The sequence below is a fragment of the Electrophorus electricus genome, chromosome 12, assembly GCF_013358815.1.
Source record: "Electrophorus electricus isolate fEleEle1 chromosome 12, fEleEle1.pri, whole genome shotgun sequence".
NCBI classification, from domain to species: domain Eukaryota; kingdom Metazoa; phylum Chordata; class Actinopteri; order Gymnotiformes; family Gymnotidae; genus Electrophorus; species Electrophorus electricus.
Window position 1 is genome coordinate 6818821 of NC_049546.1, and position 21097 is coordinate 6839917.

General features: G+C 53.9%; 1 protein-coding gene across 2 annotated transcripts in view; it reads right to left on the bottom strand.

The window, feature by feature from the left end:
* The window catches only part of ppargc1b (peroxisome proliferator-activated receptor gamma, coactivator 1 beta), a 32645-nt gene that overhangs the window by 6615 nt on the left and 4933 nt on the right, over nt 1–21097 (bottom strand). For both annotated transcript variants that reach the window (XM_035532390.1, XM_035532391.1), the window contains exons 2-3: nt 1788–1973; nt 870–1076 (exon numbers count right to left, since the gene is read on the bottom strand). In XM_035532390.1, the coding sequence (XP_035388283.1) occupies nt 870–1076; nt 1788–1973 (393 nt within the window). The remainder of the gene's footprint in view (nt 1–869; nt 1077–1787; nt 1974–21097) is intronic.

Below are 21097 nucleotides of genomic sequence, written 5' to 3' on the forward strand. Positions count from 1 at the left end.
CCGCCCTTTAAGACGCCGACATTAGAGTCGGATCGGTTTGAGAACCGGCTCTACGTCCCCTTGCATCCCTCGCCCAACTCATGTTTCCGTCCTGTAACTTAGCCTAATTTCGTTCATGGCCAGGTAAAGAGCCAAGGTGCCAGGCATTCAGTTAGCTGCTATTATCGAGGCAACAATGAGACCTTTGTAGCCCTCGACAAAGCGCGCTGTCTTTAGCGCTTTTAACCGCGTCCGTATCCAGCCGTACCCGGACCGGGACTCTTGCTCTGCGAAATTAAGGCTGTGCACGGTTTTCGGTGCGATAAAGACAGCGGACGGTGCGTGTGTTCTGCAGTTAGATCACAGTTCATTTAACGGTCTGGGGAGGGGGGGGGGGGGAGCCCAAGCGTGCCTTCACGTTGCTTGGTGTCGTGCTGGCTGAAAGACAGAGAAGTGGAACAGAGGCAGAAACGTTTCCCGGAGGGCCGGCTGTGAAGCAGGCGAGCAGGAGACTAGGGGATAGCAGGGAGAAAAATATGTATTTTTCCTGGAAGTGGCATTGTACAGAGAGGACAGGGGAGCCTCACCCCCCTCTCTCTCTCACTCTCAAACAGGTGTGAAAACTGCAGTGTGACTGATCAGGGGAACGAGGAGGAAGTGTTAGGGGTGGGAGAGGGACGGAGGTGGAGTGAGTGGGAAGGAGAGAGAGCGAGAGAGCGCGCGAGGAAAAGAGAGAGCTGCAGCTGTGGTCCGACCGACTGCCTGAAAAGAGGATTCTTATTAGAGAATTGAAAAGCCCAAAATGAGGAAAATTCAGACCTGTTTTGCCTATCATACCCATGCTGAGGGGTAGTCCACATCCACCTTAAACAGGAAGGAAGGGTTCTTACTAGAGACGGGTCTTCTGCCTCTGGACTCAAAGAGCCTGGAAAGGGCTCACTGTCCAGTGGGAGGCCATCTTCCTCATCCTCCTCCTCCTCCTCATCGGGGTCTTCCCCCAGCGAGGGGAACACGGACAGCCCTCCTGCCTCATCCTCTGCAATGCCATCCAGGCTGTCTGTGAGAGCAGCAAGCAGTGCTGCGTTTTCCTCTTCGGTCTGTAGGGGGCGAGAGAGAGGGAGGGAGAGAGAGTGAGAGAGAGAGAGAGAGAGTGAGAGAGAGAGAGAGAGTGTGGATGGGGGGGGGGGTTAGGGCAGTGTGCCACTGAGGGTCCAAAGGGCCTCGTCCATCTGCACGACCTGCTCTGGGGACGGCGCAGACTATTTCGTCCCCATTCCGAGACGGAATGACCCCACATCCCAGCACAAGCGGTTCAACTTTGCATCGGATCCCTGGCCCTCTCCCACGCAAGTTTGCTCCCTAGGCGACTGCAGCTCCGGATCTGCGCGTGCGCTCCAGCAAGCCGGACTACAGGATACGGTCCGGTTTCATCTTACACGGCTCTGCCCCCCACCTGAAGGTGAGCTGCGCTTGGCTCCGAGATCAATGGTTTCCCTAGCATCTCAAAATAAACCCCTACAGGGATTTTCTGTGCTTTGGTGGCTAAAAAAAAAAATAATAAAAAAAAAAATCAATAATGCCATGAAGAATTACATGGAGTGAATTAGCGCTGGATACAACAGACGTGGGATCAATCTCCGTCTACGGAAAAACATGCATTTGGACATGATCTACAAGTTCAGTTCGCCGCTAGATCGCTGGGTTCACGTCTCGTAACTACACGCTGATGAGCCGGATACGGCACCGTTAGCCCCCTTGTGGCGGGGACGGCTAAGGTCGGATCCGAGTGGCTGGGTGAAGGGGCTGACCTCGAAGAGCTCGGCGTCCACCGCGCTGTAGCGGATGGAGGCGGGGGAGTTGCATGAGTGGTCGTTGCACCATTGTAGCTCGCTGAGGCAGTTCACTGAGTCAAAGTCGCTGGTGTCCAGCTGAGAGAGGTCGAAGTCGGGGAAATCGGTGTCCATGCGGTCCGAGCAGACCTCCTCTTCCCCATACTGAGAGAGAGAGGGATAGAGAGAGAGGGATAGAGAGAGAGAAACTTTAAGGTCATGGGCCTAAATCAGAAGTGCATTTCCATTAAGTCCATATGTAATGCTACATCTCTGCCTTTGAATGCTAAGATGCGCCAATAAGCAGGCCTGCGGGTCCACCTGCTCCCGCAAGCACGGTCTCCTTAACCACCACCTCGTGCCTCGGAAATAAGACAAACTGCACTTTCGTAAGAAAACCACCCCGGCGCACACGACGGATAAACGCAGGAAAACCAGACTGTGTGTTTGGGTGGTATGTGCCGCGAGTGTGTGTTCGTTATGTGAGAGTACTGTGGGAAGGGAAGTACTTGAAATCCCATGAGGGGGTGGGGGGTTGGGCGAAGGGGTTCGAGAAAAGCCCCATATCTCCTTTCGGAGGCTCCGCCTGTGCGCGCGGCTCTGCCATCTGCGCGTTCCCACTCCGGGCTGGCCGCTCCGCTGATATTGCACGGGGCCCTCCGTGGGCTCCTGCACCACGCACACATTTCTCCACAGAGTCTCGCCAGTTCCGTCCGGTGCTTTTGCCCCAGCTGCAGCGGAGCGGTTACGGAGTCGAACGGGCCTGTGCCGAGGGTTCGGTGTCCGCTTACGGACTCCAGAAAACTCAGTAAGCATTGTAGGATCAATAGGAACACACATATCGTTAGGCTTCGGTGCCAAAGTATGCATTACAAGCAACTGGCTGCCGAGCAGGTATTAAATGAATTTTGTCTTTTATTACATGGAGTCGCAGCGCCCTGATGGAGTCTTACGGTGAGTTGCTGCTTGTCATCTGCCAGCCACCAGTACTGTTGGAGACACCAGTGCTGTCGATTGGACGGCACGCTAGAGAAATGAACCGAAGTGATTCGTGATGTTTCAAGAGGCAGGTATGCCATTGTAGTGCAGAACTGCGACTACCGCATGGATCAGGCGACTGTAATTAGCAATAATGAAGAGGGACACAGGCTGGGAAGTGCGCTTTGAGGCTCAGGTGTGTGTGTGTGTGTGTGTGTGTGTGTGTGTGTGTGTGTGTGTGTGTGTGTGTGTGTGTGTGTTGACGGGGGGCTGATACGGGTGTTCATCTACCAGAGGATACAGACACATACATATAAATACACACACACACACACACACCTGTGCTGCTTCTTTTAGCACCTTCCACGCATCCTCCTTCCATGCCCTGCTCCTGCACCGTAGCCCACCTCTGACCCTCCCCACCTCTCAGTGGCAGCCGAGCCCCTGCTAATCAATCTCAACATACGCTCAGCGCCTCACATTTCCACACATGCCTTTGTGGGGGGGTTTTTTCCCCCTATTTTGACCTTCTCTTCCTCTCTCCCTCTCTCTCTCTGCCTCTCTCTCTCTGCCTCTCCTCTCACTGTTATAGAAAGCCTCGATATCAATCAATAAAAACCTCCTTGGGCTCTGAAGGTTTAAGGTCACTCGCTGAGCATGTACACATGGTAGCGCATGCGCGCGCGCGCACACACATGCAGCTCCCATGCAAGGGCATGCTGGAAATACAAAGCTCCTTAGCGCTCGCACAGTTCCTGCCCATCGGACAAGCCGGCATAGGCCACGTGTCCAGGAGAGCTGGCCGCTGAGGTGTGACTCGCATGCCAACAGCCTTGCGCGCGCTTATTTGTGGAAGGCCTGCACTCCCTCCTGCTCTGCACACCACCGATACACTAAGAGACTGATAAAACCGCCATCTCATCCCGGTAACCCAGACGGCTTCGTGCACGTTACTCACCACGCTTTACTCTTTGGCTCACGTTGGACCACGTGATTTACACGAGGTAACAGTATACGCGCTTTCGCACGCGGACCAGGTCTGTAAATACGAAAGTACAAAGGCTCCTTTCAAATGTTCTATGAGATTAAATGTTTTAATTCTGAAACACAATGACTCCACGAAGCGGGAATGCAGGGTGGTGGCTGACAAAAATGCGGTAAAAATGAATTATGCAAGGAGTCTCTGATGACCCTAATGACCTTTAACTCTCGCCTTGGCCAAAAAGGGAAAACATCGACCGCGTCTGTTTCGTCATCAGCGTTTAGGGCGGGAGGCGCGACCATGTAGCTTCTGGTCCTTGTGTACGTTCAAGCGCACAAAGTCAAAGCGCGTCGAGATAACGGAGGCTGCACGCCCGAGGACGGCGTTTATGCTCGCGCTGCCCCGGGTGGACGGGCCACTAGAGGTGCGGAGCGCAGAACAACAGCCGACCGCCTGCAAGGTCGCCGCCCGGCCGGCGGACGGCGGACGCGGAGATCGACCTGGATGCTCGAAATGCGCCTTAATGGAATTATGGCGGCTGACGAAGTTCCTTCAGTCGATCTGTCCATCCTCTTATTCCCTGCCTCTACGGCCCAGACCCCTCCATCTCCACCATGTTCCCTGCCTCCACCCATAACCCCCCTCCCCCAATTGGCTCATTAAACATTGCTATGTGATCAAAATCTCTAAAGATCTCGTGCATTCGGGATTCCTGTCACTCACGAGCGAGGGAGAAAAGCAGTGATTGACGAGACGTACGGAGCCTACATTCATCTCCCTCTCGCGGGAGCTAATAGGCTCTTATCTGGGTGCTCTGTTCCCTTTGAGCCTGCTGCTATCTGAGGTATGTTATATATATATAGCCATTATCCTCAGTCTCATGACTGCCTCTTACACAAGCTGTGTGTGACGGGCGCGGCATCAGAAACGCTGCCCGTGCCAAATGCAGATGGGCGCGCGCACACACACACACACACACACACACACACACACACACACACAGTGCACCCACTCATTCAGGCCTCTAGCCTACTCCCAGCTAAATGGGTTCTCTCTCGGGTCGCTCCAGAGAGCTCTTCCAGCCGGCCCGCCCGGACCGGGGGTGGTCTATAGCGGCTCTCCTTCAGGTGGCCGGCCTTCCCAGAAGCCCGCGGGACCGCGTGGGCGGCAGAGTCGTGGTGTGGAGTGTCCAAGCCGTGCTGTCATGAACTCTGGCCACGTAACCTTTTGAACTCTGAGCCCCCCCCACCCCCACCCAAAAAAGAGGAAAGCGTGGCCCGAGAGAGGAAGAGCGCTATTCACAGTGAAACCTCTGACGGCGCCGTCCACCGCTACCCGCCAGCGGAGTCGGAATTGACTGGTGCCAGCTGGAAATTAGGGCAGTTAAAAGGAAGATCTGGGGCAGGTGCGCAGAGCAGAGGCATCCTGTCTGTCTCAGTGTCCGGAGAGCGAGGGGATGAGGCTTGACGGAGGGAGACCCAGCTGGCATGGCTGCAGCATGCATAAACCCCTCAGAGCCCGACCCCACCACGCCGCCCCCGAGGTCGCGTCTGGGGCCGGACCAGGCCTTTCAAACCAATGTGCCTGTTATTAAACATGCTCACAAGAGTCCAACGGTTGTAAATTACCTAAGGCCTAAGTTGTAAGGCTCCGGATTGCGCCTGTCTCTGAAGCCGTCTGTGAAGGTGTAATTATGAGAAATTACCCTACGTTTCCTGACGCTCGGTGACAACATACGACCGCGTTTCTAAGCACGGCAAGCAGAGATCCATCTGGCGGAGCTACGCGGCGGGTGGATCCCACTTAAGTTCCGGCGTTATATACATTTTTTCCTGCCGATCCCTACGTTAATTCGGGGCTGCCGCCTTCCATTTTTCATCTGCGTTATTCTCAGGATTGTGGAGATAATGGAGGGATTAGGGCATTTCACTGGTGTTTAGCCTTGAGGCTTTCTCTCACCCCCATTCACCCTGGCGCGCAGGCCGCTCTGCCCTTTAAATCAGGGCCAGAGAAGAATTTACTGACTCTACACTGAGGAACAGGTGTTTACCAGCACAAATCAGCTCTGTGACATTCACCATAAAACACCCCTGCTATACGGTCAGGGGCAGGCTGACCCTGAAAGGCATCTTGGTAATGGCGGTGTCACAGCTGATGTCCAAGGTGGTGTACGGAGAGTGGCTCAACGCCCAATTTTAATCTTCCTTAATTGCTGTCCAATTAGCAAACTACATCAAAATACATCCGTGTCTCCCAGGTGTTCCGGAATATCAAGGCAGCGTAAAGGACACAGAGTCGGAGACGGGCAGGAAAACTGGTGACATTAAACGATTAGAAACCGTGTTCTTTTTTTATTTAAAAAAATAGACTTCTGATAGACTTTATTCAAGACTTCACATTCGGACAGAAAAAGAGAAAAACTTCCCTAAAGGAGAAATGAATTAGACCGAGTGACTATCTCGCCATTTATGAATTTCACTTCCTCCAAGTCTCATATCTGTTTATCCGTACGCAAAGGATATCAGGTCTACAACGCTACCGTTAATGACTGCTTCTCACTTCAACACATGGAGTCAGCTGCTCTGAACAGCTAGTCAGCCTGAACAGCCGATATGCTACGAGGCAGTGTGCTGTTTACTGATCGAACTCCCAAGTGGAAACGGTCAGCGAGGACCGAGCCAAGAGCTGGACGCGGACCAAGTTGGCTCCGGTTTTTACACCGCTCTGTCTCTGAGCCCCTCTCTGCTCTATGTAAACCTGATCCCTGCATCCTTGCCGTCAAACGTCTGCGGCAACATTAGTCCTCACCTGGGTGCTAATTATTTTAAAGGAATGTGACTACAGACTGAGACATTTTTTTTTTTCAGCACATAACAAGGTTCGGTAGAGTGATGAAGACAGAGAGGTGAAAGGTCACAAATGTAGCTGGATTTCCACGCCCCCCCCGAAATACCGTTTATTTGGTTCCTGCAGAGATCATCGCCGGCCCCCCTGAAGTGACTCACTGCAACGTCTGTGGACAAGTCCAGCGAAGACGTGCTGACCTCGATTTGGACTTAGCCAAAGTTATTATATCTCTGCTGTGTCCAATGCCCGATGGTCTTTTCCGCCTTGGTTCAGAAACGGAAACACCGCAGCTGTGTTTGTGCGGACCCCCGGACCCGCCCCGGTCTCCGTGCGGCCCCCGCGAGCTCTCACCTCGATCCGTCGGCTCTGGGACGGCGGCGCGTTAGTCGCGAAACGATAACATCTGATTCGTTAGGAAATCATGAGAGATCTATAACCCAGCCGTGGTGGCCGCCAGGGTCTCCCGGAGGCGGGAAAACGATGAGGGCGCGTGCCGGCGGACAGGCCGCGGGACCAAGGGAGACGCGCCGTGTCCGCGAAACCCCCGTGCACCAAGGGGTGGGGCATCCCCCAGGGGACGATCGTACACGCGCAACATGCAACCTCACCGACTCCACCTCCACCCCACATCAGCTCTCATGCCTCATTAATTTAGGATTATGTCTGCTTATCTAAAGATAGCTCCCGTTGTTGTGGACAGTGCTGACACACACACACACACACACACACACACACACACACACACACACACACACAGACAGACAGACATCTCTTTCAGGGTGATCAACATTTTATTCTGAGTGAGAGGGGTTAATATTAAAGGATACCCACGGACAACACCACCTCGAAGAACAGAAAAGAGTCTCGCCAATTGTTATTAATTAATAGACCCTCTCGTGTTCGACGTATCTAAGCAGCAGGCTGCTGTCTCACCCGTGGGGCACATCTGGCCAGCAAGCTGGTCAGGGAACAAGCTGGTTATGACCAGGAGATGAAGGCAGCAGCTCTGCAGAAAAGGCAAATATTCATTTTTCCGCCGTTTTCTGAAAACCGATCGCCGGTGAGGCGCTGTTCTTTCTGGCAGACGCGGTGAGCTGTGGCCGATAACCGATCCGCTGCTCTCCCAAGTCGCCGTTACTTATTCATTTCTGCACTTTACGTTACCTGACTGGTGATCTACTGATGTAAAGGACTAGATGAAGCTGTAGCCCAGGCCTGTAGCTTAGCACCCCCGCCTTACCCGTGAACGCTAACGGAACTCTTATCTGCTTCTTAAATACATGGTGTGCTGAACTGCTGCCATGTTGAAGGTCACCCACGCGTCTTCGGAATATGGAAACGGCAGCTCGCGCGTGAGCACGCTGACCGCGAACCACACGGCAGCCAGCGCGTTAGCAGGGCCGGCTCGCACGCTACTTCAGAGATGTAGGAGGTGACGGATCAGCAGGCGATCCGAGACGCTGGCGGCTCCTTTTCAGCGGGGGCGCGAGGGGTGCGCGTCTCCGGTTTCCGAGCCTCGTGCCCGGCCGTTGGCTGATCTCCAACGGTGACGGTGGGCGGCTGCCACCAGGGAGCAGTGGCACCTGGGAGAAGCCCAGGAGATTGTGTTTGTTGTAGTCGCGACTATGGTGGGATGGGGGAGGGGCAGTGCTGTTGGCAGGGTCAGGGGTGCCAGTAACAGGTCAGCACAAGCGGGTAGAAATTTCTCTCGTCTGAATGAACGTGAACACCCTTGGCCACGAGCCTCAAAGTTGCGAGCAACGTTATGACGGAAGAAGGCAATAAAATGATTCGAGGAGTTTGGAGGTTCGAGACGGGACGGAGGGCCCGGGTCCTCGCTGCGGTGGGGGCGAACAGCTCCTGAGGGAGACTCCTGAGGGAGTCCTTAAGATGGGGCCGCCGTGCTGTATTCCGGCATCCTCGACTAGGGAGAAGGGAAAAACGTACACTACCGATGCGTCCGACAGGGGCTTCGCTGGGACGGTGCTTCCGGCCTGCCAAGTACACGCGCGAATGAGACTAGAGCGGGAACTTTCAATTAGCCGGTTTTTGTGGGTCACGAGGACACGTTTGGTTTGGGAACGCCAGCAGCCGCTTCCTTGGTTGAAGGCCACCACAAGGGGCCAGTCAAGACCGAAGTTCTGCAGCAAAAGCCTGGCTAATCCGCCCAGGTCCCCGCGGGCCGCGGGTTACTCGGGCATTACGAGCCTCTTACAACATACGGTGGCCGCGTGTTCGTTCCGCCAGCGGGGGGCACCGGCCTGCATTCGGTGTCAAAAGGGAGAGCAGGGCTCTCTTTCTCATGGGCCTCCGCCTAGGACGGAACATCGGGAAGAGGGGAACTTTCCTTCTTAGCCTATTAAAACAGAATGTTAGAAGCTGTCTAAATATGGGAAAAAAAAAACCCCACAGCGCTGCAGAGGTCCCGAGGTTTGAATTTAGCTCTCCCTTTTGGGAACGCTACAGTGTGGCGGAGCGGAGAGGTCTGGTTGCTGGTGACCGGGCGCAGCAGTCCTGTGCCGGAGGACGCTGCAACAGGGAGAATTGGCACGACCGGGAGACGCGGCGTCAGGAAAGCGGACGCGCAGACTCTTACTTCTCTCGTCATCCCCCCTTAAATCTCTCGTTCAGCCACTTAAGAGGAGCCAAGGAAGCGCAGACCCGTCCAGTTTCTATTTTGAGGGTGTTCTGAGAGAACGGGCTTTGTTTTGAAACCCAAGAGTCAACCCAAAGCGCCAAGCTGACCTTCTGCTGGGATAAAGGTTGAAAGGGCGGCGCTCGGACACAGCTGTTCTAGCTGCGCACGGAAACAAAGTGGCAGTGGTCATTTAGAAGTGCCAGTTTTAAAACACGCCACATGCCAATGCCTGGAAACAGAACTTCTGTCAACACAAGCGCGTCCCGGACACAAAACCTTTTTCTTTTGACACTTCCTGCGTGTTTTAGTAATTATTCACTAAATTTCAAGAATGAATCACACGCTCGCTGAGACCAAACGAGCGTGTGCTAAAATTCTTGGCTGTAGTGCATATTCACTTGCGCTGACCGTGTACTGACATTTCAGAGAATGCGTTTCATATTACAGGATAGGCCATAAAGTTGCAGTGCCCCTAATAAATGACCTATGAAAGAACAACTTGTGAAAACCTCTGAAACCTCTGCCAAGAGTCGTCACACAAAGCCCTCGTGAGCTCGGTGTGGAAACCTCAGTCCTGCTTAACCTTTCCCCCAAATACATATCCATGCCCCGTAACGTCATTCCTGACCCTCACCGCCGGCCCGAGCAATATTCCTGAGTCGGCCTCGGGGAGGATCGCGGGCGGCCCGTGTGGTGGCGGTTCTCTGGCTTTTCTGGTGGAGCTCCGGAGCAGAGCGATGACTCACCCTGCGTCCCTAACGCTCAAACAGAAGGCCACGCCATCTGCCAAGGCCTCGTCCTCGAGTCAGTGCTGCGGAGAGCGTAAAGATGCAGGGGTGTTCGGACAAGAAATGCAAACTAGCCGCGCAGTTTCTCAGCCCCGTTATCTGGGATACCTTCCGCCACAAAGCCAGGATTCTACCGAGACACTCCTTCTCCTTCGGCGCCGACGCGCCAATTTGGCACTGACATTTTCTACTCCCTGCGTTATATAAAGGGAGCGTAACCTTGTTCAGAATGGCAGGGATGTTGGCAACTCTACAATCGCTGTCATTCTGTCACTGTGTTCGGCTGTCAGGTAGGGTGCGGTAGATTGCTTGTTAGCGGCCCTTGCGATACTGGCCTTTGCGATACGGATACATCACACACAGCTGGCAGGTGCAAATAAGCCCTCCTGCAAATCGCAGCCTTTTTTGCTGAGTGTCTCAGACGCGCCAGATGAGCGTTCCCCGGGCGTTCCGTGGGTGTTGTGATGAATCACGTCACTCGCGCTGCTCAACAATATTATGTCAATATTTTTGGACAAAACACGGGCTACCGTTTGATTCAATTTAAAGGTTTACTGATGCGTTTTTAATATACACACCGCAATCATTAGGAGTATTTAAACAACTTCTTCCGTTTCATTTCCCTGCCTAGATAGAGGGATCGGTCGTAAAGGTATAGTTTCTGCTTCAATCGAGCACTAAGATCAAAGACCAAAAGGGGCTGGAGGTTACAGCGGAGTGGCTGCATTACTGGGAATTGGGCCATATTACTACCAGCGGCTGTGTCCCACTTTGGCCTCACTAGGTCAAAAGGCGCACGCTCGGTCAGTGACCCTGCTGGCGGTGCGAGGCTAATTGCTTCTTAAAGCCGCCGCCTCGGAGCAATCTGCACAATTCATTGCTCTGAGCGGAGCGCCCAGACGGATACGCTGGTTAAACCACTGATCTCGCATCGGTTCTTTCAAATTCATTAGTGTGGTACTAGGTCAAAGGTCATTAAAAGGTCCCGTTCAGCACCTAGAGCTTCTGCTGCTCGTTATGTAAACGCCGACAAACCGATTCCATCTCTTTAATGTCTTTTCGTTTTAAAATCTACTTGAAGCGCAAGCATGAATAGGCATAAAATTGCAGTTTATATCTTGTCCACTACAAGACAAAATACTGTAAACACGGAAGGCGTGCCGAGTGCTCAGAGGGCACAACGGAGGCGGCTGGCACTCGGGTCGGAATCTCTCGTATTTGCCGGTGGCGCAGCAAATGCTGTGGCGGCTCCTGAACATCCAACGTATTTGTCGAGCAGCCTGGTAAGTCTGATCAAACAGCACTTATACTCGGCCTACCCAACCATGCAGGTTCAAAGCCACATTCGTTCCAAGAGAGAAAATGACTCGTTTTGACAAATTATTATTAATTCCACTCATGGCAGCCCACCAAGACACATCGTGTTCCTTTACATGCACTAGTGCTTTCCTGGAGGCAATATGGGCCTCTAGTGAGGTGTCTGTTATTTAAATTAATTTAGTCATTGATGACATTTTTATTATTTATATTTTTATGTAATTTTGTACTCGCTACCTCAAATGGTCTAATCCTCATAACATTCTTATAAAACAATTAACTGAAAAAAAAAAACCCAAACAACAGCAAAGATCTTAAATTCCTTGCTGTCCTGAGCCTGGGGCATCAGATAGCAGCGTGTGGCATTTGGCTTTCCACCTGCCCTGGCTTCTCGGCGCGAGGCTGAGGATCGGATGTGCCTGTCCCGCGGATTCCGGCACCCCGCCTCCTCGCCGGAAAGGTCAGGACGTTCCAGCGCAAACATCAAGAGGTCCGGCGCGGGATGGACTCGCGGGCCGGAAGGACGGCTCCCGGCCCTCGGCGCGGCCTTGAGATCGGGTGCGGCACTGGAGAAGCGGCGTCTGGCCTCGGCTGCCCCGGCGCACTCCGCTGCGCTTCTCCGTCTGTTCTGGGGCAGGATCGGATTAATGTCATCTCATCCTCGAGCGAGACCCATTAATAATAAACGCCGGAACAGCAGGGCGACGGCGAGTTTCGGTTCGTTTAGATCTGCTCCTTGAGCCCTCGGTAACTACGAAAAACTGCTAACTAACCGAAGGCGCCGAGACAAAGCCTCGGCTATGAACGCCGCGCGACGGCTGTGGTCCACGCTCTGTTCGACGGATACGTAAACAATTCAGATGCCACCTCAGAGGAGTATTTATTTCCTAAACGAAGTGTGCTGTGTATCTAATGACGCTCAGGTATATTCAGCGCTTTGCCCCATTTCGCTGTATAGGTGGAGTTCAGCTGTGGCTGTGTGGTGCTGTGCACTCATGACGTGGGTTCCTGAATCAGCATCAGGGATGCACTACTGTCTCACTGTGAAAGTCCTCTGCACCCTTAATGTAACGCGTGCTGATCTATGGCTAAGCTTTTTTTAAAAATAATAATAATTTTTAAGTAAACATTTCCCATTTGTGAGAGTGATTATTTAATTAGATGATGTGTGAATCATTAGGCTCGCGCCCTCTTGCGGAGTTCACCAAGAGTGCGCTCGAGTCTGAGGAGCCGTGTGAAAAATACAGGAGTGACCTGCTTATCTGTGGCTCCAAACTATTGAATGCCAGCAGAGAATAATGGAGAACCAAGGGAAAAGAAACTGGTAATTGGCTTTGATTATGGGCTTGAGGGGCATTTTTTGGGACGCCGTTCGGTCCGGGTAGCTCGTCTGTAGCGTAGCGTGAAGCGTACGGCCTCCTGCAAGGCGCACCCTTGAGTTGCCGGATCGTTCTGACGCGTTTCATTGTCCGACACCCTTTTGGCGAGGTTTTGTGCGCGCGGCTATAGAAACGCTCCCGCCCGTTGCTGAGTGACTGTCACCTCACGCCGAGCCCGGTGACAGATTTACAGAGTGAGTCAATAAAGATTAAGAGCACAGACAAAGGAGCGTAACGTAATTACATCTCAACTGTATGCGGCACGGATCCTTTTCGATGCATGCTGCGCATAGCTCGACTTCGGGTTCAGTAAAGGATTATTAAAGCAAGAGCTCTGATACAAAAGAAACGTGCAAACATCGTTATGCTGTTAAACTTTTAATAAAGCTGACAGCGCCGCCTTCCTGTGGTAACTTGGGGAACGGCGGGGTCGTGGTATTTTGATTGGGCGTGGGGAGATGATGGAGCAAGGATCTCCAAGGCGCTCGAGCTTCGCCCGGCTGTGGCTCTGTCCCTTCCCGCACGAGGCAGACGGGTGCAGCGCAAGCACTCCAGAAAGTGCCTCGTGCGCTCTTTTGCCACCGTAAGGCCGGCTGATCTTGTGATGCGGAGCAGCGCGGCTTGCTCGGGCTGGCGGCCACGTTCGGCGTTTCTGGTGGCGTTGGTATTTTTGCCCCCGAAGTCTCGGCGGGAGGGAACGGAGCCGGAGAGCGCTCGCGCCCGTGTCCTTGGCCAACCCCTCACACACGTGACCGAGGAGGAGGAAGCAAAGGAGAGGAAAAGCAAAGAAATCTGATTTAATTTGCCTTTAAAACCGACCGATAGGGATCGGGGGGCGGGACGGGACGTGTGGTTTCTACGGCTGTAAGCCAATGGAAGTTGTGCCACCCTGCTCTTAAACAGTTGACTGCCTGGCCGCACGAACACGCCTGCTCGTCCTCGCCACAGTGGAGTAGGGGCGGGGCTGGCGGGGAGGGGCGGGGCTGGCGGAGAGGGGCGGGGCCGTGTGCCAGGCCCTCCTCGGGGAGGTAACTGCGATGCTAAGAAAGTGTTCCTCGTCCCATAAGGCCTCTTATGCCAACATGGCCCAGATTCTCTGCTCGGGAATCCTACAGACACATCACCTTCTCCTTTTTTTAACACTCCTTTTAGTCTCCGATGTGGAGCAAAAATGGAATGCTTCATCTTGGACTGCTCTGCTGTGGCCGTTCGACAGCTCCCTTCCACCGCCTCCGAGTCAACGCCATGACAACGGGGAAGCCAGCGGAAACCTGAGTAGCATTCACACACCTCTAATGCTATGGGAACCGTGTTACTGAAATAGATGGAGACCACCCAGAGTGAGCACTTAAAGGAATTAAAAAGTTAGGGGAAGAAAAGAAAAAGAGAAAAAGGATTGACGGTTGATTGTCGAACCAGAACTGCGGCTGTGACGCGCAATGAACTACCTGAAATATTGGCTTCATAAAGTATTTATATTCTGGGCCAGTTTCATTTCTCTGTGTAACTGGGACTACACATTGCACTTCTTTATCCTGACAGTCATCATGTGCTCACTGATGCGGTTGAGAGAGAAGCTCACGCAAACCCCCCAGGCAAGCGCTTAACATCCCCCCACCTCCATGACCACCTCCTTGACCGGGGCGGACACCCATCCCCGAGCTCCATCCCTGAGCTTGCGTTCGGTGCAGGAAGTGCAATCTACATCTGCCATCTGAGCTGGCCAGTTTAGCGCTGGGACCATTATCCTTGAGCACGCACTTTTTATTAGGAAACATCCGTTCCTCGGACGCCCTTAGCGAGGACAACGACAGTGGCGCTGCCGTGCTCGGACTTTGGGACGTGTGTACGGAAAGCCGGAAGTGCTACGCTGACCGTGCCCAGCTGGCGAGGATTCACTCGTTCGCTGCGCTTGCTTTCGCCTTGTTGCTGTGACGCGCCCGTGCTGTCGGGGACTTTGCCTATGGCGTATCAGCGCGGACGGAGGTTCACGGAGGTTTATCAGCGTCAGTGATTTCTGAGCCCGGAACACAAAGGTCCATATTAGTATCCTCCCGATATGCAAACATATAGTTGATAGCAGGGGAACAGAGTACATGCCAACACACACACACACACACAATACTCAAACAGCAGTGAGCGTAAAGGCCTGGGGTGCTATAAATTATTCAGCAGGAGCCATCTTTGGAGAGTATTGGGAGGTCATGGCATGCCGTTCCCACATCCTGAGCACTTCCTTCTTATGACTGTCAAGGTCTGCTCTATTGACAGATGGTAGGAGCCATAACTCACCCCAGAACGCCACCCTGCGCCCACTGGCTAAAGCGAGGCCCCCGTCACGCCCCCTATCACGCCCACGACAACAGCCTCGGTGCCTAATCCCTCTCCCCGTCCGTAAGTGCCGTTTTGGGGATGCCAATGTCTTTCTCAAATCAGTACTTATTAGACAAGAGCTGTAATTACCCACGGTTCATCCTGCGCGAGCTACGGATTCGGACTAGGTTTCCACGCCTAATTATGCTGGCGGCTCATCTGTGCGTGGGAAACGACCATGCGCCTTCTCTCCTTGCTTCCGCGCAACTCCGGAGCGCCGCGTGCATGTCGCCCTCCCACTCGCTCTGCATCATTAGCTAGCTGACAGGCGAGACTGGCACATGTAACCCCCACCCCCAACTCCAGCCCGCGCGTCCTGAACGCAGCAATCATCAAATGACAGCTCGGATCGAGCCCCAGAGACCAGCCTCCGCCTGGTGTCCTGCCAGCGTGATCGCCACGGAGATGTCCTTGAGAGGCAGCTGCGGCGCGAGGGCCACCTTCATCACGCATCGAGGGCCACCTTCATCACGCATCGAGGGCCACCTTCATCACGCCAGCGGCCCATCGCTCACCCCTCCTTCCGCGGCTCTCGTCAGCCGCGGCGGGGCCCGCACCTCCGTTCGCGTTGGCCGCTGGACGAACGAATCCCGCCGCCGCCACCCGCTCGCCTCGCGCGACCATCAGAAAGACGCCGGCGCAAGCGCCAGGCATGTTCTCGCAAGCGGAGTCAGCAGTGGACGATTTTGACTGCAGCAGGTTTACTGCCATCTGCCTTCAGAAAAACGATGCACGCAAATAGCTCCACCTTCACACGCAAAAGTACACGAGCAGCTAAATAAACACATGAAACAACTTAAGGCCGCGGCCGGCGCCGGGCTTAGCTGGTAGCCCATTTCACGTTACTGTTTCATGTTACTACTCAAAAACGCAGGTGTGAAGGAAGCTCGACCGAACGAGCGCCGGCACTCGAGGCTTAAACCCCCGGCTTTGCGCTGGGGTTAGAAAATGTTAGGAATTAGACGACTGTTTACCGAGCCGATCCTTCACTGTGACATTGCTGTCCGAAAAAGGAAGCGCTGCCATGGCCGACTCCAACAGCGCCACAGTGAAATTAGGAAGAGGCGGCGTGGCTTAGCGCCAGGGATATTTCTCTCACACACGAACCGACGGGAGAGAAGGGACCCGCCGAAGCGTCCGGCGGCCACGCGAAACCCGGACGCGTCCGCCTCTGGCGCTTGCCCGCCGCTCCTCTTTAGGAGCCGCGGGAAGAGATTAGCATGGCAAACTGGTTTACACAGCGGAAAGCCGCCGTTCCTTGCAGCAGAGGCTCCGAGTGCTGCGTCGCGGGTCTGCACAGCGGTCCGGACACGTGAAGGCGGGGCTTGCGCGTGTGCCCGGAGCCTTATTTGGAACGAAAGCGAGATAGAGTCGGATGGAGGGAGGGGGACGTAGAACCTGACCAGTGTTCCCTCGGATCAGTCTAACTGAAAGCGTCAGGGGCGACGGGCAGTGTATTGTGTCAGCGCGGCCGCTCTCTGATGGGACCCGAACGGTTCCTACAAAAGCGCACGTGCTCCTCTGAACATGCAGGGCCTTTGAACTTCACAGCTGTCAGATCAAAGGGGGAGGCTCCTTTGAGTTCTCCACAAACAAATGATTCCCCTGTTCTGTCGTCGCGGTCGAATGCAACTGCACCAGGTTACATCTTCATACGGGGGGGACGTATGTAAATTATAATCCAACACACAAAGCTAAAAGGCCTGTGAAACACCTGTCCTTTCCGATAAAATCCACCATCAGGCAGAAGACACCAAGCCGTTCTGTCCTGAATGCCGACAAGACATATAATGACGACTGCGGCCTTCGCCAAAAGTGACCCTGAGGTGGCTGGAGAATTCCTGCTAATGATTTCCGTCTCCATCCGTCTCCTCCGGTTAAAGCCACGAAGGAATGTCGAAACCACTGCCGGTTCATCTCTGCGCTAAATCTCTGACAGTCAGGTTCGAACCGGATCCAGCTGCCCTCCAGCGAGAGATGCCTTTCCTGGACTGCACTAAATAATACACAGCTGTGAAGCGCAATCACTCCATCTCGCGGGCACCCACCCCCCACACCCCTCCCTTGCCCTGCCCTGCCCTCTCTGCAGTGAGGAGCGCGCGGTAGAGTGCTCTCCTGATTGGCGAACGCCCGCTGCCTGCAGAGAGCCAGACCGCAGAGGGGGCGGGCCCCGTCCGCAGGGGCGACGGCGCGTCCAGTCCGCGCTGGACCTCCACCGCGTGACCCGTTCACTGCAGGCCCCACGCCTGGGGCGGCTCTCGGGCGCTGAGTGACGGCATGACCGTTTTCCCTATGTCCATATCCCGATATGCGCAATCCCATGCGCATATCCCGACTTTCGGGACGCCGGTGCCGGACGCTGGTAAGCGGAAGGCACGGAAGGGCAATCCGTCTACGTCCCTCGGATTAGCAGACCCAGCCGGAGGTTCCCATGTCACTGGCTGTCCTCGGAACGCTTTTCCGGCCTGCCCCGGTGGGGAGCAGGGAGACTGGCTTTCGGTGGGGGGGTTTAAGTAACTCCAAACAACAGAAAGGGCCATTTGACTAACGGCTGCCCCAGGCTCCCCCCACTGACGGACACGCACGTCTATTGCTCACTTTTGGTGGGCTGCCGGCTCGGGAATAATCGCAGCTGCTTAGCTGCTACGTAGCAGGAGGAAGTGGGCCTGAAAAAAAAACACACCTGCGGAATCTGCCCTGCTCGTGAATTCCTTTGAGGTTAAGTAAGCGATGCATGTCGGCATAAAAGAGGCTGGTGAAGTATTTCTGGAAAAGAGGGGGAGTTTACACCTTTAGGGCCACTGCCGGTGCGAATTTTGCCAGGGAAATGCGTGTTTGCCAGGGAAAGCAGGACTCACTTATGCAAGTTGCCGGCTTGCTATTGGACGGTGCGGTGGCTTACTCATTTGTTATCCCCTCGCGTTTCCTCCCACAGCTGTTTCCCGTCTGTCCGCCTGCCTGTACGAGGGACGCGCCGGGGGGCCCCCCCAGGTTACGGCAGTTGGGCGGTCGCTTTTTTTTTCTTTTTTTTTATGTAAACGTGCGTTACCGTTGTGTCTGGAATTCATTTCCTCAAGTTTGAGAGAATGAAAGCAGGAAGTTGTGCCGATGTTGACAGTTAATGAGTGAGCTATTGTTTGAGCGCTTAACTGCTCTGTGAAGACAGGCAGAGCTAGAACATCCTGCAGCAGTGATCGTGCTGCTCTTAATGGTCGTGCCTTTTACACCAACCTTGAGCTACCGGCGTGAGACGAGCCCTCCAGTGCACCCCTCGCATTTTAACGACCCCTTGGCTGGGGACGCCCCCTCCCAGGAGTCTTTCACTCCACTCTGCGCGCCGTCGCTACACCGACGGCCGGTTCTGTGGTGGCACCAGCAAAACAAAGCCATGCTCTCTGCAAAAAAGGCCAACCATGCCTTGACTTCTAAGCAGGCGGGATTCGAAACCATAACACTGGCTGGCAGCTTTTCGGGGGCCATGTGACTGGCCTCTTGTATCCCACCATGTTGGCAGACTTGAGAAGTGTTTATAAACGAGTGATTTCAGCTTCGAATGGAAAAGCTCAACGTGATCTAAGAACTCCTCTCGCTAGTCCGCGTGACGGAGCAGCTGTCAAGAAAACTCGAGGGGTGCGAACACTGTAAACAACTTTATCCATTAGAAATAATATGACTCAAAACGGAAGACTAATTTTCAGGCAAATGTTAAGAAAGTGTGTTGAGGTGCAAACTGTTTTCCTTCTGGGAAATAACCTCAAGAGAAACGCATCCAAAGAAATCGATAAGCCATCAGAGGCAGGTTGGTTCCCTCTCTGAATGTCCACCACCGGTCGTCTTCCTCATCAGGTTGTGTGTGTGCGCCTCAGGAGACGGAACCCTGAAACTTCCACTATACCTGCGTCAAAGCCTGCATGAGGAAGATAAATAATACCTTACTGCAAAGCGTTGTGATTCCCACTGGCTTCTGGCTATTAACAATGCATGTCAATTTCAAACCCTGTCGAGGCGAATTCGGAGTCTAATGTGAATGATCAGAAGAGGCTGTTTGTGTGACCATGTGGGAAAGCCACAAATATTCAAATGTATGCAGGGAAAATGCTAATGAAAGCCAATGAGATTGCTGCTGCTCTCTTCGAGGAAGAGTCAGGCTAGAAACAGGGTCAGGCGCAGACTGGCTGCATCAGAGAGCCGCTGAAAAGCACACGGAGTACTGAGAGCACATGAAAGGACTAATGGAGTGGGAGGGTGGAGGGGGGGCTTTTTGTAGAGTGCGCAGAATTCAAGCCTTTGACAAGGAATAAAAGTGAGGCCGGAACTTGTGATCGCTAGAATTCTGCCTAGTGGCAGAAAGCATCGACTGAAAACAGATCCCGGAGGGTTTCACTTGCTCTGCCGGTCCGGAGAGACGCTGGTCTAGGCCGCGGGCCGCCGCGCTACGGCAGGGAAAAAAGAAAATCCGAGGGCCCTCCTAAGCACCGGAACGAGGACGCGGAACGTGCCATGGAGGACTGAGAGCTGCTCAGAAACGTCCGCACGGAACCCGTCCTTGTGCGTTCGCCACCGTGCCTCGTCCGGGGTCTCCGGGACGTAGATAAGGCAATACCGTGTCACAGCGTGTTACGCGTTTCTCAATGATCCTAATCATGGGAGTGTTGCAAAATCGCCCGCTCTCATTTCTAGTGCCCTATAGCCATGTCTCTAGGTGTGGAATGTTTCTCTACCAACGTGGTATTTCCAGACTTGTCACAACAGTCCTTACTACCACACCACAGACATGTTTGCTTTGTAGAGAAATACCAAACTAGGTGTTTGCTGATTTAATATGCCGGCCTGTACTGGCGAAGGTTACATGTCACGGTTTCAAAACCTCCGAGTCACATTTCTGGAAACTTGCGCTTTAGACGTTAGAAAAACAGATCAGAGTCCAACATGACCATGGGACCCTTGCGTTTCTAAAGCCGGGTCAGGAGGTCAGAGACCAGAGAAAAGCTCTCAGATGCGCGAGGGGGTCATAACGGGAGGCGTTTCGGCCACGGCACAAACGTGACCTTGGGGCGGGTGAAAAGTGGGCAAGGGAGAAAGCCGGCGAGAAAGCCGGCGGAGCAACGTCAGAACTGACAGGACAGCCCTCGTGTTTCTGCATGTGCAGGCTTCATCTCTCTGAGAGCAGGCCATGTGAGCACAGCCAGTCCAAGCTGGCTAGGAAAGTGACAAAATCCAGAGGCGCGGTCACGCTAGCGCTGCTAAGCATGCCCAAGCCAAAAGTGCACTGCTCAATTAGGCCACAGGCACCAAGGCATGGAAAGAGAGGGGCCCTGTTCACCTGATCTGTCCTGCAGTGGGACTGACCTGTCCTGCAGCGGGACTGACCTGTCCTGCCAGGCCTCCTCAATGACCATTATGGAATTTAACAGGTTTTTTTTTTAACTCACTGGCTGAGGGCCAGTGAGTCAGGAGTTCAGAGGACAGCTAGTGAGAGAAGGGTGCCTCGCTGTAAGGCCTCGCTGGCTAAGCTGTTTCGCCTGAGCTGAACACCATGCGGAGGAACACCGTGCTGCTCCATCCCTGTGGGAGTGGCCCGCTCGGCTGTCCTTCGATTTCTTTGCCGTGGATGGAAAGTTTCCCGGGAGGTGTGAGCAGCACCCTGTGCCCTCGTGAGCGCTGCCATTTCCATAAACATCAGAGCTGCATTCACTACATCCCCATAGCCCGCGGCAACGTTCGTCTGCCTCACGTTCCTGCCCTATTCCCATGGGTCTCCCGATCTTTTTCTCATAATCCGTCATGTGATCTTGCTCGAAACACTCCCTGAAAAGTTAGCAGTGAGCTGGAACTAAATGGTGTGCAATATAACAATGGCACCGTGCTTCACACAGAAAATAATGGCTCGGCTTGCTGTGCCATAAAAGATACAGACTTGTGCTCATCCTAGTGTGATAGGAAATCATGGATGAACTGTAGAACGACAAACAGAGAACATGAAAGTC